The sequence below is a fragment of the Natrix helvetica genome (assembly GCF_964273705.1).
Source record: "Natrix helvetica genome assembly, chromosome: 13".
NCBI classification, from domain to species: domain Eukaryota; kingdom Metazoa; phylum Chordata; class Lepidosauria; order Squamata; family Natricidae; genus Natrix; species Natrix helvetica.
Window position 1 is genome coordinate 15,657,869 of NC_138557.1, and position 15,952 is coordinate 15,673,820.

The window sequence follows — 15,952 nt, forward strand, 5'->3', positions numbered from 1 at the left end:
GATTCTTCCTCTGTCTGGAAGACGAATGGCCCTTCTCCACTCCTGTCCCTGCCAGCCAGGCTCTGCCTCGCCCTCCTTCCTTGGGTGGCATCTCTGCTGCTCCTTCCTTGGCACTGAGGGATGGACGGTGAAGGCAGGAGGGGCTGCACGAGAGGCTCAAACTCTGGATTGCGTGGGTGTGCGGGGTCTAACTCAGCCCCCTCCCTTGGGAGGCCAGAGCACTCTTCCTCCAGATGTGGTGGTCCTCCCCTCCCTGCCCGCTTCTTCTGCCGAGTGGGCCCGTGCTCGGCTCTAAGGTTGGGAGAGGTGCGATGGGGCTGGTTGGAGAACCCAGCGGCAGCGACGAGCTTCTTCCGCTTCTGCCAATTTGGCAGCTGCTCTACCATCTCTTTGGCAGAGAGCCAACCCAGGGGGAGGCTAATAAAACCGTAGCAGGAAATGAAAGGTTTGAGTTAGGGGCTGGCGAAGGGAGGGCGCCTTTCCTCTTCAGAGCAGAGAGGGGGAAAGGACTGACTGAGCTCAGCAGAAGACTCAGGTGGGCTCTTTCCGAGGCCAAGGGGACCATTATAAGGGGACCACTGCGGTGGTCAGACAGTTTGCGGGGTGGGCAAGCAAGTACCCAGAGAAACTTTGAGGCCCCATCCCTTGCCCTGCAGGGCTGCCTGCTTCCTTGCGTGGCCCAGCATCTCTCCTGGTCCTGTTGCGGGTCAGCTTGGCAAGAGCAAAGGAGGTGCCGCTGCCAGTCACAGAGGACCCTGACCCTACTCAGCCGGCCAGCTCAGTCACTCAGTCCCCATTGGAACTGCTTTGGAGCAGGGGGCTGTGAGAGGAGACCCCTCCAATGTCCTGGAGGTTGGCTTCTGTAGCACTTTTGGGTGCAAGGAGGCATCCCTGGAGGGGAGCCGGGGGCATTCATCAAATGGTTGCTTATTGTTGCTTACCAACTTCTTTTTCTTAGGCCACAATACAATATTTATTAATAAAACATTGTTTACTGACGTCGGGTTTCAGTCTTGATGCCACCACAAGAGCCAATGACCTATAGCAGGGGTGTCCAAACTTGGCAGCTTTAAGACTTGTGGACTTCAACTCCCAGAATTCCCCAGCCAGCAGAGCTGGCTGGGGAATTCTGGGAGTTGAAGTCCACAAGTCTTAAAGTTGCCAAGTTTGGACACCCCTGACCTATAGGAACAAAATCTCAGTCAATGCTCTTGAATGCCCTTGGTTCACATCTCGTGAATTCACCCAAATAGGTTTGAACACTTTGGGTAGTTTCTAGTTCCGATTAAGAATTAGTCAGTTTTATCACAATAACACTCCCCAAAAGCCTCAGCATCCTTGCTTGCATGAAAACAAGCATGAATGTGGCTGAATGTGCAACATCCTTACAGGAATCTGCATTGAATGCATGGATGCTTTGAGGAGTTTGATATCATTTGGACCACCTGCAGAGGGCAAATCTTATCTTGATGTAATCAATCCCAAATAGGGTTACTTGTCAACTTTTTATCCCACTTTTCATTCCAGAACATGGGGTGTGGGGCATGAGCCTATATTTTGAGACCAAATGCTTTGAAGACAGAAACATGTATGCACAATGTGACTTTTTGTGCCCATTTTTAAAAATGTAGAGATTCATGTAGAAGAGGGACAAGAATGGGGGGGACCTGGGCAAAAGTGGCAGAGGAGACTGGCAGCCTGGATCTTTCTCATCCAGTTTGGGTTGGGGGGGGATTATATAAATCTTTGGCCATGCTGGTCTGAAATGTTTCTCCAGGGCGAAATTCTCAGGGGAGGGAGACCAGGGGAAATCTAAAGCCACAAATTGGGCAACGTAATTCAGGAAGCCTTCTGTAGCCTCTGCTGGCCCTAACGCAACCTCTAATCCTCCCAACCCACAATTAAGGCTTCTTACTTGGGTTATTTCCTGCACTTGGAACCCCCTGGTTTCCACAAGTAAGTAATCCATCTGCAGGGCCTATTTGTGGGGTCCTCAATGATCTGGAAACTCCTCAGTTGCTTCTCACTTTCCAGAACGTGTCCCCTGCATGCAATTCTGGGAGTCGGGCTCCACATTTCTGAAAACTGCCGAGGTTGAGGTATACAGCCCTAGGGTGAAATGGGGCTGCTGAAGGATCAGAAATTCATGCTTTCTGATCCTTCAGCAGCCTCCTCAGTGTTGCAAAGCCCATCATCCTCTCTCAGGGCTCCAGCCATTTAAAGCACTGTCTTCCTTCCAAGATTGCCTGGACGAACAGAGACTTGGGTTGTGTTAGTAGCCAGTAGTTGTGTTGTGAGGACGGGAAAGTAAACCACAAATTCATTTTCTAAAGTTTTATTTGTTTTGTTTATATTATTTTCTATTTCCATCAAACAGTGTTTGATCTGGTTACAGTTATTTGAACAGTCATATTCCACATATTTGTTGTTATATTTATCACAATAATATTAATAATATAACTATATAATAGTATGATAGCAATAATACATAACTTCATCCATCTTTAAATTCTCTCCACATTAACATTTCCAATTTTTATGTCTCCTCCTTTCTAACTTCTGTTTCTATTGTTTAACCATTGATAAAATACATACCACATAAAAAAATAGTCACTCTCTTCTTTATCCTTAAGAATAAGCGTTCGTCTGTCCAATCTGCGCAGTCTAATATTTTCTTAATTACTTTCTCATCTGATGGAATCTCTTCATTTTTCCATTATTGTGCAAATACATTTCTGGCTGCAGTTAGTATATGTAAAACCAGATATATAGTCCTTTTTATCATATTTTTCTGGTAGGATGCCCAACAAGAATGTCTCTGGTTTCAGCTCTATATGCTGCTTTATCATTTTTTCCAACCAAGTATGTATTTTCATCCAATAATATATTGGGCAAGTCCACCACATATGATAATATGAACCCAACGGTTGATTATACTTCCAGCATCTAGAAGATCTAACTTTATACATTTTGGGCATTCTTGTCGGTGTGAAATGCCATCTATAAAACATTTTATGCAGATTTTCTTTATACAAACTGCAAATTCTTAACGTGTGTATGGATGGGTGGGTGAGTGGATGCACATATTCTCTCTTGTGCTTGCTTCCTATGCCTTTGCTGAGGGTCCCTTTTGCAAAAGGGCCAGAGGTGCAGGGCCTTGTCCTCACCAAGTTTCCATAGCCACGTGTGAGCAGCAGAGAATTTGACGGATTGGTCAGTTTTAGACCAATCCAAATGTCCATTTTGCTGCATCCTCCCAGCAAAACCGAGCAAAACCATGGCTCAGAATCAGTGGTGAGTTTCAATTTTTTTAGAACCTCTTCTGTAGGTGTGGACTGCTTTGTGGGAGTGGCTTGCCTGCCATGTGACTGGATGGGTGTGGCCAACTTGTAAAATGTGGTGAAACTCACTTAACAACGCTCTTGTTTAGCAACTAAAATGTTGACTCAGGAACTCTGGCATTTGAAGCACGCAAGTTTTAAAGCTGTCAAGTTACAAGACCCTTGCACCCCTAACCCTTTAGAAAAAAAAAACCCAGGGGTGTTCAAACTTGACAGCTTTAAGACTTGTGGACTTCAACTCCCAGAATTCCTCCTCTCCCTCTTCATCTTGATGATATGCGGACAGGCGGAGGGAGGGAGCTGGAACCGGTTCTAAACAGCACTGTAGATTTGTGGAACCTCTTCTATAGAAGAGGTTAGAACTGGCAGGAACCCACCCCTGCTCAGAATGCATCCATTTGTTGAGTTACCAAATTGGTGAGGTGGCTGAATCCTCACAATGCACAGTGACGTACAGCATAGCATGAAAATATCCAGAGAATAATACACCAGAACCAAACAATGCTTCATAATAACAACCACTGGATAATAAAAATAGACCTCCACCTCCTAGAAGGCGTTCTCCAAAGACCCTCCGAGAAAGCTTCTTCCTTAAAAGCTTCTCAAGGACCGTCAGGGAGGTGGCTGGCTTCATTTCGGAAGGAAGCCGGCTTCATAATGGAGGTGCCGTGATGGACAGGCAGACCGATTATTCCCAAAGTGGGTATTTTGGGCAGCTGATGCATTTCCGGGAGTGCCTGGAGAGATTCCCAGGGAAAAGGCTCCCCTTCCTCTAACCATCTCTCTTTTCTCTCCCCCCGCAGAGCTCCTCGGATCAACCAAACGGGTGAACGTGAACTTCCAGGATACAGATGGGTGAGTTGGCAAAGCCTGGCTGTCTGCGTGTCTCCCCATGATCCGTGGGGTGGCCTCTTATTTCAGAGGACTCTGTAGAATCTCTTCCTTTCTCCAAGTATCTTGTGGGGATTTTCTCTTTAGGAGGGCCCAGTGGCTAAGATGCTGAGCTTGTCGATCAGAAAGGTCAGCAGTTCGGCAGTTCGAATCCCTAGCGCCGCATAACGGAGTGAGCTCCCATTACTTGCCCCAGCTTCTGCCAACATAACAGTTCAAAAGCATGTAAAAATACAAGTAGAAAAATAGGGACCACCTTGGGTGGGAAGGTAAAAGCGTTACATGCACTTTCGTCGTTTAATCACGCTGGCCACATGACTACGGAGATGTCTTTGGACAGCGCTGGCTCTTCGGCTTTGAAACAGAGATGATCACTGCCCCCTAGAGTCAGGAACGACTAGCACATATGTGCAAGGGGAAACTTTACCTTTTTACAATCTCTCAGTGGATACTGGCTCCTTTTGCCTTTTCAATTGTTTACAAAATTATTATTTCTAGAACTGGGTGCGGAGGGCCATGGAAGGGCCAAAGGTGCGGCCGAACCCCTCATCATGGAAAAAGAGGAAGGGGGAAGGAAGAGAAGCAGGGATTGGGAGAGTGGACTCATGTACACCACTCGGAAAACATCTCAAGATCTTTACTGAGGAAGCAGGTGGTAGGAAGGTGGAGGAAGCAGGTTTGGCCATTTTTGGGGGGTGGGCTTTAGTGCTGGGTGGGCAGAAGTGCCACAGAGAGGTAGCCATTCGTTGCCTTGCAGAAAGGGGGCAGTGGGCAGCTGCAAAGGGATCATTGATTGGAGGTCACAGTTAACAAGTGTCTGAGTATCAAATACTAGGGAGGTCGTGATAATCATTGATTTACAATGAGTCACCCAGCAACTGTTCATAGTTACGACGGACGCTCCAATAGGTATTTTCAACTCAGTTCTGAAGTTTTGACCCGCCAGCCTACCCCCCCCCCCCGCCCCAGGGTCATGTGACCTCATGTAGGGATTTGGGTGACTGCCCTGTATTTAAGGACCATTTGTGGCATCCTGTGATTAGAGTCCAGAAACAGCCTTTGCTTCCAGCTTTCAGCAAATACGCCTCCTAGCGAATGACGTGTCCCCCCAAAATGTCATAACATTGGATTGGTCACATGTGTGGCTCTACCGGTTTAGACCGATTCGGCCGAAGAGGTAGTAACTCAGCCGGACATGTGACTGTACCGGTTCTATCCTGGGTGCCGCCATCTTTATTTTCTGTTCTACACATACGCAGAACGATCTTCATTAAAAAAATGTAATCCCCCCCCCTTTTTTTTAATGGTGTGGACATGCCAGTCCCAGAGACGGGTCATTTTTCACACAAACGGGGGCGTTTTTGCCTTCCCCCAGCCCTGCTGAAGCCTGCAGAGTGTTTCTGGGGGCCAGGGAGGACGAAAACTTTTTTTTTCTTACTGGGTAGTTTGCAGGCGTTCGCTTAGCTCCGGTGAGGCTGGAGGCCCCCGCCCTCCCTGTCGAAACTTTTTGCCACTGTTTTGTTGGGCATGGCTTAGAGAGGGGGAGGTCCTGTGACTGAGTGGGCATGAGAGATGTCAAGTTGGCCTCGCCCACTCAGTCACATGCCTCCTCCATCTAGCCATGCCCAACGAACCGGTAGTAAAAGTTTTGAAACCTACCCCTGGTCAGGGACTACCTGCAGTCTCGGCTCACTGCTGTGGGAAATAGGGTGGTGGGCTTTGGCGGGTCTCACCTGAGTACTCCTTTGGTCCTTGGATCTTGAGACCAGAGCAGTTGTCCTGGAAGCCCCTTGATCAATGCAGCCAGCCAGGAGCTGAATGCACAAAATGGCCACCACTGAGAACTGTCCATCCCAAGGGGGAAAAATTTCTCCTCTTTTGCTTGAGTGTTATTGAAAATGGCAGGATGGGAAGACGCCATTCCTGACTGCCTCTGCCTGAACAGGGAATACGCGGGCTTTCCCTCTTGCTCCCCCTTGAACACGGTGAGGAGTGGGGGACTCTTGTGTGCTTCTCTCTAGAACCGGGGTCCAAAATCCCCAGGCTGTGGGCCAGAATCGGTCCGAGTGTTGTTAGGAACCGGGCTGCACAAGCAGAGGGTGAGTGAGTGAAGCTTCATCTGTGCATTGTGCAGGATCTAAGTTGCGCACAAAGACTTCCCCTATCTGGTCCGTGGAAAAATTGTGGTCTGCGAAACTGGTCCCTGGTATCAGAAAGGTTGGGAGCTGCTGCTCTGGAAGGGCTCACTCCACTTAAAGTAGAAAGAGGGCAGAGAAGAGCAATCAGGATGATGAGGCTGGAGGCTAAAACAGACAATGTACGGTTGCAGGAAGCGGGCATGGGTAGTCTAGGGAAGAGAAAGACCAGGAGAGACATGAAAGCATCTTCGAATATTTGAGGGGCTGCCACAGAGGGGAAGGGGTCAAGCTATTCTCCAAAGCACCTGAAGGCCAGACAAGGAATAATGGATCGAAACTGAACAAGGGGAGGAGATTCAACCTAGAAATAAGGAGACATTTTCTGAAGTGAGCACAATCAACCCATGGGACAGAAGTTGCCTTCAGAAGTTGTGGGAGCTTCATCACTGGAGGCTTTTAAGAAGAGACTGGACGGCCCTCTGTCAGAAATGGTGTAGGGTCTCCTGCTTGGGCAGGGGGTTGGACTAGATGACCTACAAGGTCCCTTCCAACTCTGTTAATTTGTATAAAAAAACCTAAAGTACCATATTTTTCGGAGTATAAGACGCACCCTTTTTCCTCAAAAAAGAGGCTGAAAATCTGGGTACGTCTTATACAGCAACGAATACAGCATTTTTTGCCTCTTGAAGCCCCGCCCCTTCACCAAAATGGCTGTGCATACCCTTATGGAGGCTTTCAGAGAGCTCCTGGGGGCTGGGAGGGCAGAAATGAGCAAAGAATGGGCCGTTTCCCCCCCTCTCAGCCCTCAGCAGCATTCTATAAGCCTCCATAAGGCTATGCATGCAATTTTTTTGAGAAAAAATGTGCACATTTTTGTGAAAAACGGGCCTTTTTTTACTCATTTGTGCCTCCCCCCCAGGAGCACTCTGCAAGCCAGACCCCCCAAGGCTATTCATGCCTTTTTTTTGGAAAAAATACGAAGGTTTTCACGAAAACGGGCCATTTTTGGGAGGTTTGCAGAGTGCAAAAACTTTTTTTTTTCCTTTTGGAAAGCTCTTTAACTGATTGATGAGAATTACATTAATCAAGTGCTGTGCCAGCAGAAACACCTACCTCTCTACTGTATTTCTCTCTCTCTCTGTTTCTCTCTCTCTATTCCTCTCCCTACCTATCTACACACACACTCTCTCTCCCCCCTACCTACCTATCTACTGTATTTCTATTTCTCTCTCTCTATCCCTCTACCTACCTACCTACCTACCTACCAACACTCACTGTCTGTCTGTCTGTCTGTCTGTCTATCTATCTATCTATCTATCTATCTATCTATCTATCTATCTATCTATCTATCTATCTATCTATCTATCTATCTATCTATCTATCTATCATCTATCTCTATCTATCTATCTATCTATCTATCTATCTATCTATCTATCTATCTATCTATCTATCATCTATCTATCTATCATCTATCTATCATCTATCTATCTATCTATCTATCTATCTATCTATCTATCTATCATCTATCTATCTATCATCTATCTATCATCTATCTATCTATCTATCTATCTATCTATCTATCTATCTATCTATCTATCTATCTATCTATCATCTATCTATCTATCTATCATCTATCTATCATCATCTATCTTTCTATCTATCTATCTATCTATCTATCTATCTATCTATCTATCTATCTATCATCTATCTATCTATCTATCATCTATCTATCATCTATCTATCTATCTATCTATCTATCTATCTATCTATCTATCTATCTATCTATCATCTATCATCTATCTATCATCTATCTATCATCTATCTATCTATCTATCTATCTATCTATCTATCTATCTATCTATCTATCTATCTATCTATCATCTATCTCTATCTATCTATCTATCTATCTATCTATCTATCTATCTATCTATCTATCTATCTATCTATCTATCTATCATCTATCTATCTATCATCTATCTATCATCTATCTATCTATCTATCTATCTATCTATCTATCTATCATCTATCTATCTATCATCTATCTATCATCTATCTATCTATCTATCTATCTATCTATCTATCTATCTATCTATCTATCTATCTATCATCTATCTATCTATCTATCATCTATCTATCATCATCTATCTTTCTATCTATCTATCTATCTATCTATCTATCTATCTATCTATCTATCTATCTATCATCTATCTATCTATCTATCATCTATCTATCTATCTATCTATCTATCTATCTATCTATCTATCTATCTATCTATCTATCTATCTATCATCTATCATCTATCTATCATCTATCTATCATCTATCTATCTATCTATCTATCTATCTATCTATCTATCTATCATCTATCTATCTATCTATCTATCTATCATCTATCTATCATCTATCTATCTATCTATCTATCTATCATCTATCTATCTATCTATCTATCTATCTATCTATCTATCTATCTATCTATCTATCTATCTATCTATCTATCTATCATCTATCATCTATCTATCATCATCTATCTATCTATCTATCTATCTATCTATCTATCTATCTATCTATCTATCTATCATCTATCTATCTATCTATCATCTATCTATCATCTATCTATCTATCTATCTATCTATCTATCTATCTATCTATCTATCTATCTATCTATCTATCTATCTATCTATCTATCATCTATCATCTATCTATCATCTATCTATCATCTATCTATCTATCTATCTATCTATCTATCTATCTATCTATCTATCTATCTATCTATCATCTATCTATCATCTATCTATCTATCTATCTATCTATCTATCTATCTATCTATCTATCTATCTATCTATCTATCTATCCCTTTATCTACCTACCTACCTAACTACTCTCTCTCTCTCCCTCCCTCCCTATTGTATTTCTCTCTTTCTCTCCCTCTCTCTCCCTCTATCTACCTACCTACTTTTTTTTTTATTTGCCTCTTCAAAACCTGGGTGCGTCTTATACTCTGGTGCATCTTATACTCTGACAAATATGGTAGTTGGAAGGCCTGGAAGCAGTGATGAAGCACCTGCTTTCTTCTCCGCTCTCTTCTGCATCATGTTTGTGGAATGGAAAAGGCAAATACCTTCCATGACAAAACTGGACCCCATGTAAGCAGTCGCTGGGCTGGAACTATCTTCCTTCAGGGTTTCTTGAGCCATCAATCTTAGATGTCCCTCTCCTGAAAAAGAGGTTTCAGAGGGGCCCATACAGTCCTGCCTTTCTAACCTACTCCCAGATCTGCATTTAAGTAACTGTGCAGCTTAAGAAGGTCACCCAGAGTTTCTCCACCGTGGCAACTTGAAGATGAAGTGTGGACTTCAACTCCTGTGGAAGTTATGCTGGCTGGAGAATTCTGGGAGTTGAAGTCCTGAAGCTGCCAAGATTGAGAAGGACACCGAACCATGTGTGCAGGTGTCTACCTGCCAACGATCAGGGTGGGGCATGACCTTTCAGCAGCAAAAGGACCTCACTATGAAGATCACTGGCAGCTTTTGAACCTGCAGCCTGCATCAATCTGGAACTAAGGAGGTCACAGGGAAGCCAGAAACCGCCTGTCCATCGAGAGACCACACAGGAGAGGTTGGTTTCAGGGTTCCAGGTAATACACCCATAGCAAGCAAAACCCTGAGGCAGGTAGATTCCTCGAAGAACAGCTTTATTGGATATATCATATTGGCACAGATCTGGTGGAAAACGACTCTGAAAGTTCCTGCAATTAAAAGTAAACGTTTTCCCCCTTCCTCAAGTCACATGGTCCAATCAAGGTGCTGTCTAGTTGCTTGGTAACATCACTCCTCCTCTCTCTCTCTTTTGGACCAGGTGTGAGACTGTCCTTGGTTCCCAGGGGAAAGTATTTTGCTTTGACTACAAAACCCCAGCTACCTCTAATCCCCCCTCTCTATCCCTCAGCTCCAGTATGGCAACACTGAAGCTCCAAGATGGCTTTGGCCAGGCCGGCTTCAGGGTTGACAGTAGGAAGGGCACAACTCACACTCCCTCCTCCTAAATTCCCCCCCCCCGAGACTGTAAAAAAAATCCACTTGTGGGACTGACCCTGGAGAAGAGAAGGCCTGCTGAACAGAGGTCTAGCTTGCCCTGTGGGGCAGACCTCCCCTTGGCAGGGATGGTTAAGGACAGGGGTCTGGAAACCCTGATTTAAGAGATTCCTCTGGTTTCAGCCAAAGCCAACAGTTGACCCCCTGACCTGGTTGCTGAGACGCCCTGCAGGGCATCTGCTTGTGGCGGGGGGGTGGGTGATGGCGGAGATAAACGCCCAGCTTCAGAGCCTCATCCTGCCCTGCAACACCACTGCTGCTACCCACCGCAGGCAAGGAGAGGGAAACGGCCAATAGGAGCTGGGCAGACTCCGCACCTTCTCACGTCATCAGCTCAGTCCCCGTTGGAGCCAACAGACTCCTGCCTACAGTCCTGCAGGGTCAGGAGAAAGAGGGACTGGCCGTGCCAGAGAAAGGGGGCGTTAGCTCCCCTTGGCTGCTGGGGAGGGATGGGAGGAGGGATGGGTCACCTGGAGGGTTGGCCAGGCACCTGCCAGCAAAGTTAGGGAGATGCCAGCACCCACCCACCCCTCGCGGAGAAGCAGGAGAGGAGTCAACTGAAGCAACCTTTCCATTCTCTTGCTTCTAGTTCCAGCCGGAGAAATTAGACAATCCAAGAGCTGTTGGGGATTCAGCCGAAAACCCCCAGCTCCCCCCCTCTCTGGGTGGGCTCCATTGCAGTGGCCAAGTCATTGCACAGTGGCTTTTTTCTCTGGGTGCCTTGGTAGCCCACTCAAGGAGTCCCTTCTGGGCAGGGGGTGTCTCTCTCTGGCCAGTCAGCCCCCGTGGGTGGGTAAGGGAGGAAGGTCAAGGAGGGGAGAATGAAGAGAGGGAGGGAGGAGGAATAAGGAAATTGTAAATGGCTTGTTGTAATTGCCGTAAAGAAGATTCCTCCATCCCTTCTTTCTCTTTTTCTTTCTCTTTCTTTCCTCCCTCTCTCACCACTTCTTTCTCCTCCCTCCCTCCCTCCATCCCTTTCTCTTTTCCCTTCCTCCCTTCCTCCATTTTCTCCATCCTTCCTTCCCTCCCTCCCTCCTTCTTTTCCTTCCTTCCTTCCTTCCTTCCTTCCTTCCTTCCTTCCTTCCTTCCTTCCTTCCTTTCTCTTCTCCCCCATGACTAGCCCCCACGATGAGCCTTTTCCTAACCTTTCTCTTTATATGTTTTCATGTTTATCTTTTATTCATGTAAAACTCCTCAATGAACTTTTAAAAAGGGGCTGCAAATGAATGTTTGCTGAAAGGAGTAGAAGGCTTTGCTCCCCCCCCCACAAGGGTAGGGCAAGCCCCACGGCCTTTGCAGGGGGGGGCATGGTGGGACAAGATAGGGGGGCAGGCTACACCTTTGTCCCTTTGGCAGGTGGGTGACAGGCCAAAAAACAATAAGTTGGACGTGCAAAGAATCCTTCCTCCTGCTGAGTTTCTCTCCTTGACTCAAAGCATCTCCTGCAATCCAGTCATAATGAGATAGTAGAATACAAGCCGTGCATAAGAGCAGGGAAATCAAAACTGACCCCACTTTAGAATCCTTTTCTGAGAGGAGCAACCAGGTGGGAACGGGGATGCTCCTTGCCCTGCAAGGCAGGTCAGAAAAGTCAAGATGGTGGGGAGAAACATGGGAACCCTCTGCCTTCACCCACCCCCACCCCCGTCAGCCTCCAAGGGTCCTGGACCCCCCAGATGGGGCAAGGCGGTTGTCCAGGAAGAGGAGCCTCTAAGGAGCCATCAAGGGCTTGGGAGGGGTCATGGCACATACCGTCCTCTGGCTTCCCTGGCCAGTGAGGGGGGGGGTGATTTCAAAGGGGGTGCAGGTGTCTCATTGCTCTGCCCTCCCTGTTTTTCAAACTGATATTACTTCTTGTTCTGAGAAGCCTTTGCCCGTCACTCCCATTCAATGCCTGACCCCTCCCCTGCCCTCTTCCCAGGGCTTAAATAACAGTAACAGAGTTGGAAGGGACCTTGGAGGTCATCTAGTCCAACCCCCTTCTCACGCAGGAAACCTGCACTAGGGATTCGAACCGCTGAACTACCGACCTTTCTGATCAACGAGCTCAGCCTCTTAGCCACTGAGCCACCTAGTCAGCTTCCTGCCAAGCAAAGGGACGGCCATTGGAGGTGCCCCCAGAAGGGGCTGGAGTCAGGGGGAGCAAGCCCCTTTAAGACAGCAATCCCCCCCTTCAAGGCAGGTGCCCAAGAGGCTGCTGGGCAGAGGCTCTACCCACGTTCAGAGGAGGGGGAGGCAGATGGTCCCCCACAGGGGGAGAGCCATGCAGAAGCCAGCTGTGGCTCAAGTGTTTGGGGAAGGAAGCCCAGAAGTGGGACAAGGGGAGGGAAACTCCTGGAGGCAGCAGGAAAAGGGGACCCCCCCATAGGAGGCAGGGGGGGGAGGCAGAGGAGGAGGTCCTCAAACTGAAAACAGCTGGAAATGGCAGGAAGGGGGGAGAGGGGGGTTTCCTCTTCTTTGCCTTTGTTATGCTTGCCTTTTCATGGAATCTTTTTGGAAAAAATATATTTCTATTTTTAAATGCCCATGGAGAAGCAACTGCCCTCCCCCCTTCTCCTCCTTCTTCCACCTGTTGGGGGGGGGAGTTGGGTGAGGAGAGTATTTGGTGGCTTTCAGGGATGGACATCTGGGGCAAATTCCCTATTGAGATAAGCGATGGGTGCCCCAAGCACTGAGCTTCATGGAGAGAAGCAACCTGGAATGAAGGAGACTAAAACATATGAAGAACGGTTGCAGGAACTGGGTATGTTTAGCTTAAGAGAAAGAAGGACTAGGGGAGACATGATAGCAGTCTTCCAATATCTCAGGGGTTGCCACAAAGAAGAGGGAGTCAAGCTATTCTCCAAGGCACCTGAGGGTAGAACAAGAAGCAATGGGTGGAAACTAATCAAGGAGAGAAGCAACTTAGAACTGAGGAGTAGTTTCCTGACAGTTAGAACAATTAATCAGTGGAACAGAAGTTGCCTCCAGAAGTTGTGAATGCCCCAACACTGGAAGTTTTTAAGAAGATGTTGGATAGCCATCTGTCTGAAACGGTATAGGGTTTCCTGCCTAGGCAGGGGGTTGGACTACAAGACCTCCAAGGTCCCTTCCAACTCTGCTATTGTATTGTATTGAAGGAGAAATTTCCTAACAGTGAGGACAATTAACCAGCAGAACAGGTTCCCTTCAGAGCTTGTGGGTGCTTCATCACTGGAAGTTTTTAAGAAAAGGCTGGACATCCCCCTGTCTGAAGTGGCATTGGGTCTCCTGCTTGAGAAAGGGGTTGGACTAGAAGACCTCTAAGGTCCCTTCCAACTCTATTCTGATTGATTGGTCAGAGGCTGCCCTGAAAGCAGGGAATGAGCCTGGCTGGGGGTGCCCCTTCTGCCAGGTGCTCCCCTGGCCCCTTCCCTGATCCACTAGGTGAGGAGGGGTCCCTGCACTGAGGACCTTCCCCCTTTCTGTGGCCTGGGCAGAGGGCAGGGAGGCTCCTAACATTTCATGGATGGATCAGAAAGGATTATATAGTTCCCCCATTTCCCAGGCAGGCGGTCCATGAAAAGAAGCCGGGGTACCCAGAGGGTCAGGATGCTGAATTTGTTAGAAGTGTTGTGGCTGCCCTCTTCACTTCTGGGACCACACCCCATGGATACCCCTGAACACCAGGTAAACAATCAAAGCAAGACAGTAAATAAAAAATGGATCGAAGGAAGAATTTTATCCGCCAGAAGAAAGCTACTATCAGGGTTCCAAATAGCATCCAAAATTAAATCAGAGTCCAAGGCAAAGGATTCCTCAAAGTTCCAATTTATGAAGAGAGACATGTTGGCACATCTGGGAAAACCGGAATCTGAAAATTTCCCAGTTTTCCCCACCCAGTTGAAAGTTCAAGATCTTTCCCCCACACCCACAAGTCCATCCCATGGTCCAATCTCCCACTGCCATGCTGGCAGTTCCACCCATCCAATTCCGGTCAGGTGCAGCGGTGCAGAGACAAAGGATGACCTTGGCTTTCTAGAAAGAATTGTGTTATGGCTACATAGCATCTAACTCCGTACAATTCCCCCCTCCCATTTTCCCACCATAGAAAATGCAGAGTAGAATAATAGAAAGTGTGGCAGGCCAAAGATCCACAAGAAAAGATGGCTGCAGGCCTGACAGCTACATTTGATCTCGCTTCTTTGTTTTGCCAATGGCTGGGGACCCAGGCAAGCAGATCAGACGCTGGATGGAGTGGAGGTCACACAGCCAACTGTGGAGCAAACAGATTTTTCTCCCCGCTTATAATTATATTGCAACTTCCTTCTCTGATTCCGTTTTTTGGCTGGCTCTTTGCTTCCTGGTGGGTTTTTGCCTATTTATTAATCGGATTCATGGCCCACTTTTCTCTCCATCAGACAATAACAGAATAACGAAGAGTTGGAAGGTACCTTGGAGGCCTTCTAGTCCAACCCCTTGCTCAACCTGCCCAATTTCTCCTTGAAGACCTCCAAACTTCTGGAGGCAAATTCTCCCGGTCAGAAACTTTCTCCCTGGTTCTAGGTTGGATCTCTTCCTAATGTTCTTCCATCTGTAACTTCTTGTCCTGCCCTCAGGTGCTTTGGGGAACAGGTTAACCCCCTCAAGAAGTCCCGGCCATTTGCTGATTGTTTCTTTGGGGTGCTGCATTATTATTTTTTTGCTTCCCTGCTATTACATGGTACTGGCTTCTCCAAGAGAAGGTTCGCCCTTCCAGGAAAGGCAGAGGCCTCTCCGTTTCCCCCAGAGAACTGTCATTCGCTGCTCCAATGCCTTTGACTCCTTCACCCCTTTCCGGCTCTCTGGCTGGCTTCCCACAGCAGGCTGAACTTGGCTGCTAAAACAGTCTGTGTAAAATAAGGGTAAAACTAATCTTAGCAGGTTGTATGTTTTGCAGCTGTTTTGAGGGATTGGATGGAGCATTTTGTAATCTCTTTCCGGTCATCCTTACCACAATCAAGAGAGGTGCTAATACCACTCTGTAAAGCCTTAGTAAAGCCCACACCTAGAGTACAGCATCCAGTTTTTTGGTCACCACACTATAAAAAGATGTGGAGACTCTAGAAAAAGTGCAGAGAAGAGCAAGAAAGATGATGAGGGGACTGGAGGCTAAAACATAACGATGAACGGTTGCAGGAACTGGGCATGGTTGTCTAGGGAAGAGAAGGACCAGGGGAGATTATGATGGCAGTCTTCCAATATTTGAGGGGCTGCCACAGAGAGGAGGGGGCTATTTTCCAAAGCACCTGAAGGCCAGACAAGGAATAATGGATGGAAACTGAACAAGTGAGATACTAATGCTACTCTGTAAAGCCTTAGTAAGACCACACCTAGAGTCCTGCATCCAGTTTTGGTCACCAGACTACAAAAAAGATGTTGAGACTCTAGAAAGAGTACAGAGAAGAGCAACCAAGATGATTATGGGAGTGGAGGCTAAAACATACGATGGACGGTTGCAGGAACTGGGCATGGCTAGTCTAGGGAAGAGAAGG

General features: G+C 46.9%; 1 protein-coding gene across 3 annotated transcripts in view; it reads left to right on the forward strand.

Annotated features, from left to right (window-relative positions):
- The window catches only part of CASKIN1 (CASK interacting protein 1), a 148,038-nt gene that overhangs the window by 88,710 nt on the left and 43,376 nt on the right, over positions 1–15,952 (forward strand). For all 3 annotated transcript variants that reach the window (XM_081965356.1, XM_081965358.1, XM_081965357.1), the window contains exon 2: positions 4,145–4,196. In XM_081965356.1, coding sequence (XP_081821482.1) covers positions 4,145–4,196 — 52 coding nt within the window. The remainder of the gene's footprint in view (positions 1–4,144; positions 4,197–15,952) is intronic.